Genomic DNA, 18637 nt, shown 5'->3' with positions numbered 1-18637 from the left:
TGACGTTGATCCTGCCTACCAGATTCTCTCAGCGAGGGAATCTGGTAAGTGGAGGAGGCCAATGGGCCGACCATGTGCCTCGTGGTTGCAGCAGGTTTACCGGCATCTCAATTTGATGGGGATGGGCCAGGCATCTGCCTAGGGGATGGCCAGACGGAGGCCCCTGGAGTACCGGTGGAAAGTGGACGCAGCGACACGCTGTTCTGGCACATGCTCCCATACCTGACCTGATAGGATTTGACCAAACTTGGTATAAGTATATATTATGATGTAAAGATGAACTGATTCGATATTTGGCATCAAGAGGTCAAAGGTCAAAGGTCATTTTAGGTAAAAGTGTGATACTTAAGAACAGCTGAAGGGATTTGAATCAATCTTTGTTCAAGTATGTATCATGACGAAATAACATGGTTGGAGGCATATCGGTCAACAACGTGGCATCGAAGAGTGCCGCTCTCGTTTTTTTGGGGTGTGATTTCTTAAACCGAAATGCAACCTCTCTGAGCTGGTGTCATTGCACAACTTTAATACAGACATTGGCTGCAATATTGTCACTGGAACATTGGTTGGGGGGGGGGGAGGGGTGATGGACAATTTTGAAGATGCAGCAAACCAGTTCAGATGCGCCCAAATCCTACAAGCCTTCATCCATATCAAATTTTTCATTGTTTGGCTCTTAAAAAACAACATCCCATAATTATTTTGTTTTACATGATATCCACTGAGATTATGAAAAAGGGCAATGGACCTCCATTGATTAATGCTAAATATACGGCCATTGATGGAATGCTGTGATGCACAATACAATAGAATCTCAAACAGATTTTTTTTTTGCCATTTTTTACTGCACTTCAAATGCAAAATCGATGGTTCATTGTCTCATTCACATGAAATACAAGGTATCTATCCAGAGACATGATGCAAGCAAGTCAAATGCTACACTCGGGTCGCTCGAGTCTTCATCGAACTCGCATCATAAATAGCAGGTCTTGAATATAGTTTGCAGGAATCAAATGAGGGAGGAAGCTACTGTATTTGGTTTTTTTTTTTTCTTATTTTGACTACTGTTATGTGTTGGCTGATATTACAGCCTGAGCACACTAACATACAGCTAGAATGTCATTCCACTGCATTATTTACTCAGTTGGGTAATCGGTCTGGTCCGGTTACAAGGAATACTAGTCTTGCTAAAGACAAGTGATGGATTGTGTCAGCAGAGATGGCAACAATTGTTTGTTTTTTTTCCAAACAATAGTTGAGACGGCTCAAATTTACCACCCTGAGAAACATGGTGAGACTGACGTTTCGGGCATTTTTGTTCGTTAGAGCAGGGTAATGATGACATCGGCCTCTGATGAAGGGTAATCTGCCTAAGGTCTACCTCGCCTTGTTTCTCATGGCAGTAAACTTGGTCATTCTCAATTCTTGTTTGGGGAAAATCCATTGTGATCTGATTACAAGCAGATTAGGGTAAAGTTTGCTCCCTTTCGTTTTGAATTGTCATTTGGAAGCATTGTCCATAGTTCAAAATTTGACTAAATAATGAGTGATCATGGTTATACTAAAAGGAAACAAATAAGCATGTGCAGTTATACCTTGCTTAGCACTCAGGATGCATTCCTCCAAAAGAGAGCGCTAATCGAAAATCTGCTAAACGGGGTCATCATATCATTGTTTACTTGGAGATGCATTCTTGACCGTTATTTCTTATGTATGGACAATATATTGTTACAGATTTGGAAGCCATCTGCACACAAGCAACCAGAGTCCCCGTGGTTCAGTTATTTCGATAAGTATGTGTTTTTAGTTAGAATCCTTCCTTCTGTCTAATGGGAATTACATGTGTGCACTATGAGTTATTTTTTGAGCTAGGTTTTTACAACAACAATAACAACTACTACTACTACATCCACTACAACAACGCCACCGTCCCCCACTCGACCGGTCGCCATTGCCCATGTGTTTTTGGCTGAAGGCGTGGATGGAGCCTCCAACACCTCAGATCGAGGCTCCGTCCTAAGGAAGGGCTTGGACCATTTCCTCCAGCCAATGAGCGAAGGGCGAGCATGGACACGCACGCCCCAGCCAATCGGGAGGTGACTACGAGTCATCCGACAACCCCTCGTCCAATCAGGAGGTGAGTGGGAGGAGAAGAGACCACTCCCACCTCAGAAGGGTAGAGTGGTTGTCTGGACCAGTGTTGGGCAGACAAGGGTGCGTTCTGCAGGATCTTAGCGATTGCGGTCTGCGGTCTTGGTGGCGAGTGCGGATTGGTCTGGGTCGTGGGTTCGAGTCCCACCCAGTGGTTTGCGTTGGAGCACTCGAGCTGGGATCCCCGTTCTCGTCATGGACTTCGAGTTCCACAAGTGCGGGTCCAGTGAAACCGCACGAGGCGGGGAGGTACCCGAATAGGCACCTGCCCTCAGCTCGCCTTCCCTCCAAGCTGAAAAGCCAAAATAAAGACCCGACGGGGCCCAGTTCGTGTGTGTGTGTGTGTGTGTGTGTGTGTGTGTGTGTGTGTGTGTGTGTGTGTGTGTGTGTGTGTGTGTGTGTGTGTGTGTGTGTGTGTGTGTGTCTGTGTGTGTCGCTAGTCTGAGAAATAGAATTGTGAAAGTGCTTTCCTTTGCTTGTACATTGCCTGCCTTTTATTCATGATAACTCTGCTCTGTGTTCCCTTCCCCGATTATTCTTTGTAAAATATACCCCTGTTAAATGTACCAGCTCGTTTTCTGTGCTTTCCTTCATTGGCCTAGCAAGGTGCGTATTGTGAATTAGTAAGGCCGTTTGTGCCGTCGGTTGTTCATTTGGTCTGGCACGGCTTTGGTAACTCCCGCTCGGTTACGCCAGATCCGAGATAGCGACTCGATTCGGATAAAGTCGGCCGAGGGTGTGGTTTTCACCGGTAGTTGGACGACGTGGGTATTTAGGTATGTTGAAATTAGGCAATTAACCCTACCCCACACCGTCAAAATATTGGCGACTACGGTCTGCTAAAGGACCCGTGACCTTTGGAGTTATCCAAGGGTTACAACCTAAATTCCGGATGTTTGGTGCGAGACGACTCCACTGCTCCACCAAGCGGTCGTTTATCGCAACCAAACCCTGGCCCACAACAATATAAGGGTTTCATTGGGATTTCGGTAATGGTGCTAATAACAATACAGATGGCAAACATTATTTTATAAATATAAATAAATTTTTTTTTTCATTATAATAACATCAGTAAGTATTAAAAAAACAGAAATATGTTCTAACCTCAATAAAAAGAATAATTTATGTTGCCCCCTACTCTGCTCCCACATGGGAGTGGTGGGAGGAGGTTCATTTTGCTGCCAAATGAAGGTGGAGTAATCATCGCTGATTGGCTCAGGGCGTGTGCATACAGTACAAACAATGGCCGATGCCTTGACTTGGCTGGTGAGCCCTGCGTGTTATGGAATTTTAATTTTTTTTTTGTAGTCAAAATTTTCTCCAGGGCAAAGAGCTCCATAATGAATCGGCGTTCTCCGGGGCATTGTTAAGCAAGGTATTGCTGTATATTACTTCCTTTATATATTTTTCTTTTATATGTATTAAGAAATGCATGTTATTTCCTTTTTATATTCCTTTTGCAGAGAGAGCAGGTGAGGTCCAAGTTGGACTGGAGTGTGAGCGACACAGACATAAGCATGCAAGGCTGGGCACCGAGAATCATGAAAAAGAGTTCATCTCTATTCAGGCTTTGCCAGCACTATTGGACTTCCCACATGGAGAGGACATTGCTACCATTGCCTGTGGCTCTCGCCATTCAGTAGCAATCACCAGTCAGTGCTGCCAGATCTATCAACTACTTGTTTTTTTTCCCACTCACCTTAAAATGTTTATTTTTGATGTTCTATAAACAGTAAATTATGATGCTTATGGAACTGTAGATCTTGAAAGTGTTTTAAACTAAAATATTTAGGAATCAGCTTGACAATAACATGAACATAAAATGAAATGAGCTTAAGTATGTGGCATAAAGCTTGTTCACGTGTCAATCATTGTTCCTCCAGATACAAGATTATTTTTTTTATGCATACTCAGAAAATTCCTCCACAATGAAGGGGGGGGGTGGTGGCAGGCATATTCACAGGCATTTTCACTTTAAAAAAAAATTCACAGGATCTTTGGTTTTCCCTTATGAATCATGAACTGCCGGGAAACTATGCCCCTTATTCCCAGTGAAACAATGCCCCGACATTTGTGGATTCGCCATTTGCGGCATTTCATCTTCCATCCAAGAATGTATACCCCGCGAATAGCAGGGTCTGACAACGTGTGTGTGTGTGTGTGTGTGTGTGTGTGTGTGTGTGTGTGTGTGTGTGTGTGTGTGTGTGTGTGCGTGCGTGCGTGCGTGCGTGCGTGCGTGCGTGCGTGCGTGCGTGCGTGCGTGCGTGCGTGCGTGCGTGCGCGCGCGCATATATATATATATATATATATATATATATATATATATATATATATATATATATATATATATATATATATATTGTTGCGAATTCGCGCCCGCCGGCGTGCGAGCAGCCACGTAACTCGAATCGCGGCACGTCGCCCACCGGACGGACAATTCCGTCGTGACCCTCTCGGACTAACGCCGGGAACTAGTCACGGGTGGGCCTTTCGGCCTCACCACGATCGTGCCAATCGCCCCCCGCGTGGGATAGGGTTGCTCGCCAAATTCGACCTACCTAAGTACCCACACGGAGGGTAGACCGGGCGATCGCACCTCTCCGCAGGTCGACTTCGGACACGGGCCACTTTAAGCGACTCGTTCCGTACTATCGGGATAACCGAGCGGTGTTATCGTCAACCTCGACGGTTCCGATTAACTATTGGGCGTATTTAGCCCACGACCAACCCTTTACGTGAAGTAAGATGGAGATTCAATTTAAGAAAAGACGAAGCGAAACGGGAAAAACAGTTCAACATAATTCACATTTATTCCGCGGCAAACGGAAAGCACACATATACAATTACAACAATTATGCACCAAAAGCAAATGTAACAAAAACACAACAATTATGCACCAAAAGCAATTGCAACAAAAGAAACACAATGCAGATCTACTACCGACGACGCGAGCACACGGAAACACTTACACAGTTTTACTTTACAGACGGCGCCGACAACACATATACTCAAAAGCAAAAGAAAAGGGCCACCCTCAACTACAAGGGGGCAGACGTGGTCTGTGGGCCGAGACCGCGTCGAGCCTACCCGTCTTGTGATGAGCCGCAAAATGGCGGCGGTGCCCCGACTCCGCGCTCCTCCGCGGGTTTCGTTGGCACTGCCTGGAATGGGGTGGGAACGGGGCCCCCTTTTCGCACTATCTCAGCGCGGGGGGAAACAGGGGGGGTTGTTGATGCTCTGGGGAAAGAGGATAGCTGGCTTGCTTGGGTCCCGCGACGAGCAACCTCGACCGCGTTCCCGGCTTCCCCTCTCTGCAGCTCCCCGACAGACTCCGAACCCCGACAGACCGACTCTCCTCCAGACCCGTCTTGACTGCTGCTGCCACACTTCGCCGCCGCCACAACTCACCCGAGCCCGAAACAGAAACTCCTCCACCTCCAGCCCGAAACAGAAACTCTTCTCCAACTCAAGCCCGAAACAGAAACTCTTCTCTCACTCGAGCCCGAAACAGAAACTCTTCTCGAACTCGAGCTCGAAACAGAAAAACCTCCACTCACTCAATTCGCCCTGCGCTCGGCGCTTTATAGTGGAGCAGGAGAAACCATATGCAGATTTTCGGATCAGGATGAACTCTGGGGCGGAGCCACGCTCGCCCATTGCACGGAGGAAAAGTGGGCGTGAATCATTCCTGATCCTCGAATCTGCATATAGCGATTCTACTCCGACGCGCCTGGAGGCGGGGCCAAATCGCCCCGCGCTTAATGATTGGACGGATCGGAAGTGGGCGTGAATCATTCCTGATCCGACTTCCCCTCGGAAAGGCTGCTCTTTGTACCCGCGGCTCAGCGCGCGCCCCACACGAGTCCAGGATCGGTGCCCACAAGCGGTGCGGGAAAGGCTGCAGAAGGAGGAGAGGTGAAGGTGGTGAAGGTGGTGGAGGGTTTATTGTGGCAGTGATGGCTATGGCGACGCTTGGAATGGCGGTGATGCGATGGTTGCGAGAGCGAGTCGTGACGGTAAAGGTCGTGGCTGTTGGCGTTGTTGTTGTTGTGAAGCGGCGTTGCGGTTGGTGGTTGTTGTGTGATGGCGGTTGAGACGTGGTTGGTTCAAAATAAAGATAGAACAGAAAAACGGCTATCTTGAAGGGTCGCAGCCCGAATGAATCACATTTATTCCCTCTAAACAACGGGTTTGGGCTAACTACACGTATACCTACAGAGATATCTCACCTACGGGACCTGAATGGTGGTTTGCGAATTTCCTCAACCACAACAATATATACACACACACGTACACTACCGGTCAAAAGTTTTAGGACACCCCCATTTTTCCAGTTTTTACTGAAATTTTAGCACTTTAATGTTTCAATGTACTCTGAAATTAAAGTGTAGAACAAATAAACAATTACAGATAAAAAGAAATCATGGAATCGTTTTGGTGAACAAAATTTAATCAAATTTTCTGACTCATTAAAGTAGCCACCTTTTGCAGATATAACAGCCGAACATACTTGTGGCATTCTTTCAACAATGGAAATCAAATATTGTTTGGAAAGTTCTTCCCAACACTGTTGCAGAAGTTCCCACAAATGTGTTGCACTTGTAGGTTGCTTTGCTTTCACCCTTCTGTCCAGTTCATTCCAAACCAGCTCGATGGGGTTTAAGTCTGGAGACTGTGCTGGCCATTCCATGATTTGAAGCCTCCCGTCTTGTTCTTTTCTTCTAAAGTAGTTCTGACAGCCTGGAGGTATGTTTTGTGTCATTATCTTGCTGTGGGATGAACCCCTGACCAACTCGGCATAGACCAGAGGGTATTGCATGCCACTGCAAAATGCTGTGGTCGCCCTTTTGGTTCAGGGTGCCAGTCACTCTGCAAGTTGCCGACTCTGGATCCAGCAAAAGAGCCCCAGATTATCACGCTTCCTCCTCCATGTTTGACAGTTGGTGTCACACACTGAGGAACCATGCTTTCGCCTACTCGATGGCGTACAAAAACCCTGCGTGATGAACCGAAGATTTCAAATTTTGATTCGTCGGTCCATAAGACCTTCTTCCAGTTTTCAGTAGTCCACTGGCGGTGCCTCCATGGCCCAGTCAAGCCTCTTTTTCTTATTTTACCATCTTAGCAATGGATTTCTTACTGCCACTCGACCTGTCAACCAGCAGCTCGAAGTCTTCTCTTCACAATTGAAACTGAGACTTCCTTACTTCGACCAGTGTTAAGCTGTGCTTGAAGCTGCTGTCCTGTGAGCCGCCTATCACGCAAGGTGTCGACTCAGAAACTTGTCTTCTGATTATGTTGTGGCTTTGGGTCTGCCAGACCTCTTCCTGTCAGAGTTTCCTCCAGTTTCCAAGTGCCTTTTGATGGTGTAGGAAACTGTACTCACTGCCACCTTGGCTGCTTTGCAATTTCTCAAAAGGAAAGACCTATGCTTTTAAGGGTGAGAATGGTCTATTTGTCTTCCTTTGTTAATTGTCTTTTTCTTGCCATTATGATAGCAATATACTACTTCCTGCAGTGCAATATTGTCCAAGTAATGCTTCAGAGTGTGTAGCAACACAGTCTGTTCCAACACGACTTTTATACAGACAGAGGGTTTGTAAGTAATCAACAAAAGTTGGAACACCTGTAGGAATTGTTTGCATCAACTTTCAAGGCTTAATTTACTTCCATTGCTGCAGAACAGCTGCAGTTGTGAACCCATTACCTGTTCCCTGAAAAGGGCCTTTTTTAACAACTCTGAAATTTACATTATTTTTCAGTTTTTGGAAACATAAACTTTTTTTATTAACCTCTGGCAGTTTATTGCTTCACTTTTTTACCATTTCAGGTTATTCACTTGACTTGAACTGCTTAAATTTCAGTAAAAACTGGAAAAATGTGGGTGGTATAAAACTTTTGACTGGTCGTGTATATATACATATTTTTATGTATATATATATATATATATATATATATATATATATATATATATAATGAGTACCAGTGTAATGGGCCGGTGTATAACCCGGTTAATATAGGTGTACCATATCCCTGTGTCGTAAGAGGCGACCAGGGTTGCGTCAGGAAGGGCATCCAGCATAAAACATGTGCCAAATCACTATGCGGATCATACGGATGATCCGCTGTGGCGACCCCTAACGGGAGCAGCCGAAAGAAGAAGAAGAAGATATATATGCGTATAAAAAAAATTGTGTGTGTGTGTGTGTGTGTGTGTGTGTGTGTGTGTGTGTGTGTGTGTGTGTGTGTGTGTGTGTGTGTGTGTGTGTGTGTGTGTGTGTGTGTGTGTGTGTGTGTGTGTGTGTGTGTGTGTGTGCGCATGTATATATACAGTGGGGAGAACAAGTATTTGATACACTGCCGATTTTGCAGGTTTTCCCACTTACAAAGCACGTAGAGGTCTGTAATTTTTATCATAGGTACACTTCAACTGTGAAAGACGGAATCTAAAACAAAAATCCTGAAAATCACATTGTATGATTTTTAAATAATTAATTTGCATTTTATTGCATGAAATAAGTATTTGATACATCAGAAAAACAGAACTTAATATTTGGTACAAAAACCTTTGTTTGCAATTACAGAGATCAGACATTTCCTGTTGTTCTTAACCAGGTTTGCACAGACTGCAGCAGGGATTTTGGCCCACTCCTCCATACAGATCTTCTCCAGATCCTTCAGGTTTCGGGGCTGTCGCTGGGCAACACAGACTTTCAGCTCCCTTCAAAGATTTTCTATTGGGTTCAGGTCTGGAGACTGGCTCGGCCACTCCAGGACCTTGAGATGCTTCTTACGGAGCCACTCCTGAGTTGCCCTGGCTGTGTGTTTCGGGTCGTTGTCATGCTGAAAGACCCAGCCACGCCCCATCTTCAATGCTCTTGTTGAGGGAAGGAGGTTGTTGGCCAAGATCTCGCGATACATGGCCCCATCCATCCTCCCCTCAATACGGTGCAGTCGTCCTGTCCTCTTTGCAGAAAACCATCCCCAAAGAATGTTTCCACCTCCATGCTTCACGGTTGGGATGGTGTTCTTGGGGTTGTACTCATCCTTCTTCTTCTTCCAAACACGGCGAGTGGAGTTTAAACCAAAAAGCTCTATAAAAAAAAAAGACGGCGAAGTGTGTTATTTATGGTTTTCTTTGATACTGTGGTCCCAGCTCTCTTCAGGTCATTGACCAGGTCCTGCCGTGTAGTTCTGAGCTGATCCCTCACCTTTCTCATGATCATTGAGGCTCCAAGAGGTGAGATCTTGCATGGAGCCCCAGACCGAGGGAGATTGACTGTTATCTTGAACTTCTTCAATTTTCTAATAATTGCGCCAACAGTTGTTGCCTTCTCACCAAGCTGCTTGCCTATTGTCCTGTAGCCCATCCCAGCCTTGTGCAAGTCTACAATTTTGTCCCTGATGTCCTGAGACAGCTCTCTGATCTTGCCCATTGTGGAGAGGTTGGAGTCTGATTGATTGAGTGTGGACAGCTGTCTTTTATGCAGATAACGAGTTCAAACAGGTGCAGTTAATACAGGTAATGAGTGGAGAATGGGAGGGTTTCTTGAAGACAAAACTAACAGGTCTGTGAGAGCCGCAATTCTTACTGGTTGGTAGGTGATCAAATACTTATTTCATACAATAAAATCCAAATTAATTATTTAAAAATCATACAATGTGATTTTCAGGATTTTTGTTTTAGATTCCGTCTTTCACAGTTGAAGTATACCTATGATAAAAAATTATAGACCTCAACATGCTTTGGAAGTGACAAACCTGCAAAATCGGCAGTGTATCAAATACTTGTTCTCCCCACTGTATATTCCACATTATTTATATTATATATATATATATATATATATATACATACATATCTATATTGCACATTATTTATATTTCATTAATATCCATTGTACATTATTTGTATTTTATTTATATGTATATTGTACATGATTCATATTTTATTTATATATATATATATATATATATATATATATATATATATATATATATATATATATATATATATATATATATATATATATATATATATATATATATATATATATATATATATTGTTGCGGTTGTGGAAATTCACAAGACACCATTCAGGTTCCCCAGAGATCAGATATTTCGATAAGTATGTGTTTCAGGTTAGATCCCCCACCAATGTGTAAAGGGAATTGTTCGTGTGCCGGGCTGCAAATCTTTGAGGTAGCCGTTATTCTTTCTCTGTCTTTTATTTTGAAACATCGATGAGAACGCCATCATCTCGGAACAACAGTAACGCCACCATTGCTCTAGCGCCATGGTGCGCGAACGGCCGCAGTGCGAACTGATTCCCATAAATGGATCAAAACGAGGGCTTCCCCGAAAGCACCCAGTGACATCGAGAATGGGGTTTCCCGCGAGGCGTTCGAGGGGTGAGAGTTCGGAGGTGAAAAGTGGGCGGAGCGCAAGCCTCGGGTGAAAGGTCGAGGAGCGGCTCGCCCCGGGCCAATATAAGGGCGGAACTCGAGCATATTCAGAGAGATTCGTCGCTCGCTGGAGCTGAGCAGTCTGTCTGGAGTCTGGAGCCAGCAGTCTGTCTGGAGTCTGCAGTCATCGCTTCGGAGGGAGATTCGTCGCTCGCTGGAGCCGAGCAGTCTGTCTGGAGTCTGGAGTCAGCAGTCATCGCGTCGGAGAACAGCCGGAGAGGAGCGCGTGCCAGAGGTCCTGCCAACTGCGGTAGAGTCGAGCAAGCTGCGTCGTGGTCCGGGCGAACGGCCCTGAAGGCAGTCGAGCGATGTCGTTGTGGTGGTGGACGGGTCCCAAGGAGCATCAACCAAAAGAGCAGAAGACCTGTTCACTCCTCCGAACGCGTCGCCGGCCAGGCCCGACCGACCAGGCCGCAGTGAAGGCCGGACGACCGAGGGGAACCAAGCAAGCCGCTCAACCAAGCTGCTCAAGCGACTGGCGCGTTTGCGACGCGAGGAGCGAACAGACACCAGGGGTCACCGACCCGAAGACCTTCGAGTCGCCACAAGGGGCGGCAAGGTAACCTGCGCGGCCTCTTGTGAGCCCTCGGTCATTCGGGCTCCAAGTACAAATAAAGGCTCACGATCCCTGTTCTTTTCTGGGTTTTGTGTGAAAGTCTATGGCGCCTTGTCTTCTTAAGTGGAATTGTTGGATAAGTGCGTGCCTGTAAATTGATTAAATAGACATCGGCTGTAGGCTTTGCTCGTTTCTTGTCCCTTTTCCCCCATTGACTGCTTATTTGAAATAAATGCCCCCACTGTTTGAATGTCAATCTGCTCGTTGCGTCATTTCCTCCCATTGACTTCCACGGCGCGTTCGGGATATTAGCAGGCTATTAAGGCCAATAAAAGTGGTCATTTGGTCCGATGGAACTTGGCGAGTTAAAACCGCTTGGCATCGCACACGGAACTAGCACGCTTAGCGGCTCATTTCCATACGAGTTCTGTCGAGGTATAAATTCTCGGTATTTCTGTCTGCACGAATAATTAGGTATATCGAGATTCGGCGATTAACCCTGTACCGCGTGGACAGAATATTGACAGTTTATGGTGCGTTAAGGCACCCGTAGCAGGTTTCCGGGGTTGTCTGGAAAGCTACGACTGGATTCCGGTTTTCGGCGGACGCGCGACTGCGGTTGGGCTGAAGCGGCCATGCGTGCCGTCGCACCGGCGGAAATCCACAACAATATTATAAATGATATATTTATTTTTAGATATATATTTTTTTATACTATTGTATAAATTAAAGCGAAAGTGTGTCTGTAAGTCAATGTATGGTCACCACTCCAAGTCACTCTCTCTGTAGCCCAGTGATAACTTTCATGTTGATCTCTCGGCTAAAGCCAACATTAATTATTGGATTAACAGAAGTGATAATCTGTGCTAAATTCAGCAAAAATCCTGGAGTTAGCATGAATAATAATGCCAACACTAAACTCACCATAACTGGTGAAGTGTGATGCTGAGTTTGACCATAACTGTTAATTTCCTGCATTTTTGAGTGCTTAGTAATTCCTGTTTTATTTGGTGTTAGCATGGTAAAATCATCAGCACAGTCACACAGCAGGTAATAATTTATGTCCAGTATGACTGCGTAATAATAATTAGATGAAAATGTTGATTGTTTGAAGGTGTATTTTTAATATCCTTCGAATGATGGAAGTTGACATGAATGTATGTAAATAAATGCGTGTGAGCATGTGATATTGCATGTTTCAGAAAAGTTCATTTGTTAGGTTAGCTCGCTGACCTTATAAAACCATTCGATGTCCTCAGGTCCGTCCGTCCGTCTGTCAACAATTTTTATTTTTCTATCTCCTTGACGTCTCGGCCGATTGAGTTCTAACTTGACACGATGATAATACTAGTTGCTCTCCATCGATCGTCTGAGCCCTTTTTCGCATTTTCCCCTCGGGGTAAAGGTTACAGGGTCATCAAGTGCAAAATGACCGATTGGTCGAATGGCCTATAAGGGAGCATCAGATGGCTATAATGCATAATGGGTTTAATGGGGATTATTAAGAAGATTTAATTTGACCAACTAGTTTCTCGTTACCTCTGTAATCTGGCCCTGTTTATTGGGCAACAGGAGGTCCGCTGACTTCAACACTGCTTCATGCGGTTATTTTAAGTTCAATTTAAATTCTCTTTTCACTTTTCATAGTCGCTAAGGTTGATTCACACTCGGTTGCATCAAGTTTTGTGAAAATTGAATGTTTATTTCCTCGGTCTGTGTGGAATGCATTGCAGCGAGGAGTAGCTTCCATCCGTTTCCATGCCATATAACGAGGCTGTTTTAAGTTCTCGTTGATCAATGTTTTCACTTTTGGGACATTCTGGTGCAGCTGCACGTTTAATGAAGATAATTTTTCTGCAAATCTGCTCAGAAACACACTTTTCATGAGGAAAATGTGTTCAATTCAAATAACCGTGAAACTCTGGGATACCACATGCTATCCGTTCACTGCTTCACCTCGTAACCTGTCCTCCTGAGGGACTGTTTATTCGTAGCGTCTGTGAGATTAATGTTTATATTTTAGATGATTTGGGGATGTGCTCTACAAGTATCTGAAAGAATTCCGGTGAAAAACGGACGTTTTAAGATCTTCTTGGGGCATTTCATCCGATGGCGAGCTTTGCTGATAAATGAACTTTGAACTTTGCTCATACGTAAACTTTCATCTGATAAATGAACTTTGCTGAAACATGCAATATCACATGCTCACACGCATGTATTTACATACATTCATGTCAACTTCCATCATTCGAAGGATATTAACAATACACCTTCAAACAATCACCATTTTCATCTAATTATTATTACGCAGTCATACTGGACATAAATTATTACCTGCTGTGTGACTGTGCTGATGACTTTACCATGCTTACACCAAATAAAACAGGAATTACTAAGCACTCAAAAATGCAGGAAATTAACAGTTATGGTCAAACTCAGCATCACACTTCACCAGTTATGGTGAGCTTAGTGTTGGCATCATGATTCACCTGTAATGTGGTGCTTATAACCGAAGATGTGGTCTCGGCATGTGGGAAAGGAAACTGTCTCGTGCAGTAAATTTTTTGAAAAATTTCCACTTTGAAGGTAATATTCAACTAGAGGGGCACTCGGTGGCGTGCATACCTCCGCCACATCATGCCTCATCCACGAGAACATATCGGGCCCAATACGTTTTTCAAATATCATGCTATACAATACTATATCGTTTTTGGCCCCAACTCTCAATTGTGAAGAATCACTTTGAAATTAAATAATTCTTGTATCCATATCCTGATTCGGATCTTCACCAAAATCGAATCAATTCATCGTGGTCATACACCCATGTCCACCAAGTTTTACCCAAATCCGTCCACAACCTTTTTTAAATATCATGCTATCTATCATTCTTAGCCTGGTGTTGGCGCAGTGGTTAGGGCAGCGGCTTGGGATCCAAAAGGTCCTGAGTTCAAGCCCCGTTGGGCCACTGAATTAATACACCAGGGGGTTGACTCAGCCTGTCATCCTTCCGAGGTCGGCGAAATGAGTACCAGTATACTGGGCCGGTGTATACCCCGGTTAAAATAGGTGTACCGTATCCCTGTGTCGTAAGAGGCGACCAGGGTTGCGTCAGGAAGGGCATCCGGCGTAAAACATGTGCCAAATCACTATGCGGATCATACGGATGATCCGCTGTGGCGACCCCTAACGGGAGCAGCCGAAAGAAGAAGAAGAAGATATATATCATTCTTGGGCCAATCTCTGAATGGTGAAGAAGCGCTTAAAAAATTCTAGTAGTCGGATCCGGATCTGGATCTTCAATGTAGTTCATCAAAAAGTATGAAAACTCAAAGAAGTATTTCGTTAACAAAAAAAAAAACAGATTTAAAGGGACCATGATCCTCTGCGATCTCAGTGACATCACACATCAACTTTGTTAGCTGTGAATGCTTATCATTGTTGCAGTTTACATCTAGGAACAATTGATTTGTTCTGATCAATTATGCCATTTGTTTCATTATATGCAATGTTTGCTTTTCAGTCAATTTGATTTTTATCATGAGGTAATAATTAAAATAAATGTTGAGTTTTGAGCAAAAGTATTTTTCACCAGAGTACTTTTCAAGTGTATTTGAGCATTCTTTGTCTATATTTAGAAGTTTTTAGAATTTATGACAAAAATAAATACCCATAAAAAATGTTCCCCTCGCTCTGCTTCGCTAAATTATATTTTTCTATTTTTCAATACAATGTAAATTTTTACCCCTCCCCCCCCACAACCTAAAATCCTGGATCCGCCCCCAGTTTGTATTTGCTTAGTTGTGTGGACAATTGCTTTTCCACAAGTGTACATTTGTTTCAGGTTTTTATTTTTATTTTTGGGCTGGTGTTTATTTATTTTTTTCTAATTGGTAGAATGATCATCTATATTATCAAACAGGAGTGTCTGTCTGTCCGTCCCTGAACTACTCCCTCAGTTTTGGGGCGAGCCCCGCCAAACCTTGTGTGGAACCTTTTGGGGTCCCAGCCGGTGTCCTAATGTGGGTGGGGGGTTTCACAAATTCCTCAATACAGTTATGATTTTGAGTTTCGATCCGTACTGAACTGCTCCCTACCTTGACGTAATGTCAGAACGGTGTTTATCTTTGTTTACCTCAGGAGTGTTTGTGACATTGTATTTTGTGATATTCATGGTATCGTATTAATTCGTGATTGGAATGATGTTGTTTGGAATGAAAATACAAAGTGATTGAGTTTAAAGGAGAATCACGAAATGATGTGAGGGTTTCCACTGGTGACATTCGTGGATTTGACATTTGCAGTTTCGCCATTGACATCATTGAAATATTACCCACCTTACTTCTCTTGGGGTCAATTGTAGTGAGGTTTTTGCTCAAGTCATTCACGAACCGGCTGTCCATGCCTGATGTTCGATTGAAGGTGCAACAGGAATGTGGAATTTATTGGTTCAAGGTTTGGCATCGCCGTTTCCACATTGTCTGTTTCCATTTGGGCTCCCTCTCATGCGTAGCACAGGTACCTCGCAGGTTAAGATATTTTAATAATAATAATTCACATTGAGTTAGATCAACAGTCAAAAGAAGAGTTGTTATGTGATGTTAAATAATGTTTCCTAAGTTTGATTTTCCTCATATTTTCTTTAATTTCTGCTTTATTTCAGAATGTGGCAAATTGTACACATGGGGATGGGGTAAGTACACCTGTTACTTTGATATCTTTATCAGTTTGTGTATCATCACAAAATATATCACCACCACTTTTACCCCACTACCATCCTCTCTCCCTCCCCCTCCTTTAAATTGATAGAATGCCAACAAAATCATTTAGTTGCATTCTCTTGTTGGTATCGTGTGATTTTTACTTCCGTCACCGAAGCTGGATGGAGTTTTGTTTTCACCCATTTCTGTTTGTGAACATGATATCTCAAAAATATATGGACGGATTTGGACGAAATTTGGTGGACAGGTTGGGTGTGTAACAAGGACGAGTTGATTCCATTTTAGTGAGGATCCAGATCCAGATACTAAATATTTTTTGTGATTCTTCACGATTGATAGATCAGGCCAAAAATCATATGTAGCACGATATCTCAAAAAGTTGTGGACAGATTTAGATGAAACTTGGGGGACAGGTTGGGTGTGTGACGAGGAAGAAATGATTCAATTTTGGTGGATCCAGATCTGGATATGAGAATTTTTAGCATATCTGTAATTTACATTTCAGATAAGATATTGTCGTCGTGCACCGTCTGTCTCCTTTTTCGACTTCTCCAGCCAGACCGCTGGGCAAATTCAGCTGAAATTTGGCAGCAGTGTTCCTCTACTAACTTCACAGGAATTGCAAAGCTCATTCCGGTCACATGACTTGAAGTGTGTCAAAATCGCCGACCTCGTCAATTTTGGGGAAAATCGTGTAATTTCCTTCAAACATCTTCTTCTCCAGACCCACCAGTCAGAATGCTACCAAATTGTGGTTACAATATAAGACCAGGGCCCAGATAAGTTACAGGTCCTGTGGCCCTATTTTTTTAAAGTGATTCTTCGTCATTGAGAGATGGGGGGCCAAAAATATATATTAATATAGCATAATTTTTTCAAAACGTTGTGGGTGGATAATGACCAAACTTGGTGGAAACGTAAACTGTGAAGTCTGGTGGAGGTATGTCGTCTATTGAATGCCATTCAAGTTTACCTCTGAATTTATAGGCCCTGCAAAAGTATTCACTCCCTCCAAAGTTTTCACATTTTGATGCCACCTGAGCTTATTTCATAATGTTTTCAAATCAAACGTAATGTATAATATAGTCTTCACAAACTACTCCAAAGTAATGAAACTAAAACTGCTGATAAAATGTGAATAAGTTTGATCAACAGAGAAAATCAGATGATTCTCAGTTGTGTGAGTATTCAAACCCTTTGCCTAATTAACCCTAAATCCCTTCAGGAACAAATTATTGGTTTGAAAGCTTAAAAAATAAGTGTAATCAGGTTCACCTGTATGTAATCAGTGGTTTAACTTAAAAATTAAGCTCCTCCACTTATCTATGGAGTTTTAAGGTGCAACTCACTTGGTCAACCAACAAGGCAAACATGAAGACCAAGGAGCTTTCTGAAGAAGTCAGACATAAAGTGGCGGAGGAACACTGTTCAGGAGAGGGTTATAAGAAGTTTTCAGTCACTCATTATCCCTTTGAGTACATTGAAATCCATCATTAATAAGTGGAAGACATATCATCCCACCCAGACTCTACCCAGATCAGGTCGCCTCGGGGGTGGACTGAGCAGTCGGGCATTCGGGCACCGACCGAGGGCTCGGGCCATCAAAGGGTCCGTGCTCAAAAATAAAATAATAATGAGGTTTCTGTTTTCAGAAATATGAGAGGAAGGCGATTTTAGAATGTACAAGTCTGAAGACGACGATGGTTCACGAGCGGTATTTGATGATGTAGATTGTTTCAGAAGTCAAGGATGAGACAATGTGATAATGTTTGACCAAGTTATAAAAATGATCAACATGATGTGGTACGAGTAACAGGTTATGAGCTGCAAAATGTCGAAAACCCGGATTTGTTCAACAACTTTAAAAATTTGACCTTTGCATAACCTTTAAAGGTCACAAAACAATGTTGTGGACATTAAAATAAGGAAAAAGGATACGTGCTATAGCTTATTGGAGTTAGTTCGTCGAATAAGGTCGAAAACCCGGTTCGATTCCCACAACTTTGAAAATTTGACCTTTTGAGACCTTTAAAGGTCAAAGGTCAAGGATTATGACCTTTGGTGCAAAACTTCCTCTGGAACATTCCAGGAACAATATAACTTCATATAGGCTATATGGCATTTCGCACTCCTCGGATTATCCATACTTTGATGAAATCAGCGTAAAAACAAACTTGAAGGGGGCACCACGGGCAAGGTGTTCGAGATAGAGCAAAATGGTTTCAAGACTCGAAGTGGGGAATGACCTCAAGATTATGCATAAAAAATATTGTCATCCCAGCTCTCAAAGTTTGGGTGGTCGTATGATTTTTATGTCAAAATTCGAAATTTTCTAAGTTCGTGACCTTGTGACGAAAATGAAAAATTGAGCTCCGTGGGGCTATTCAGGTGCCATTTGGGCTAACCAAATTCTGAAACCCCTGCCAGATTCGACAAACCCCTCGGAAAAGATGCAAATTGAAATCGGCTACCCCCTAAAAACACAATTTACAATTTTCTAAGTTCGTGACTTTGTGATCTTGACCTTGGGACGAAAATGAAAAATCGAGCTCCGTGGGGCTATGCAGGTGACATTGGGCTAACCAAATACCAAAACCCCTGTCAGATTCGACAAACCCCCGAAGAGAAGATGCAAATTGAAATCGGCTACCCCCTAAAAACACGTTTTTTGGACGTGGCTCCGCCCATTTTCAGGAAAACAAAACTAGATCATGATATAAACCTCCCACCAAAATTTTGTCAGGATCGG

The 18637-nt window shown here is 43.4% G+C and overlaps 1 protein-coding gene across 1 annotated transcript in view; it reads left to right on the top strand.

The window, feature by feature from the left end:
- RCCD1 (RCC1 domain containing 1) overlaps window positions 1-18637 on the top strand; it is a gene marked incomplete at its 5' end in the record, with an annotated part of 74353 nt that overhangs the window by 51068 nt on the left and 4648 nt on the right. Inside the window, 2 exons of the mRNA XM_085855987.1 lie at window positions 3615-3803; window positions 15831-15860. Of these exons, the coding sequence (XP_085712113.1) occupies window positions 3615-3803; window positions 15831-15860 (219 nt within the window). The remainder of the gene's footprint in view (window positions 1-3614; window positions 3804-15830; window positions 15861-18637) is intronic.

The sequence above is a fragment of the Eptatretus burgeri genome, chromosome 1 (genome assembly GCF_056783735.1).
Source record: "Eptatretus burgeri isolate ZD-2024b chromosome 1, Ebu_testis_v1, whole genome shotgun sequence".
In the NCBI taxonomy this organism is placed as follows: domain Eukaryota; kingdom Metazoa; phylum Chordata; class Myxini; order Myxiniformes; family Myxinidae; genus Eptatretus; species Eptatretus burgeri.
Note: the sequence above shows the minus strand (reverse complement) of the source record. Positions and strands in the feature narration are given on the sequence as shown.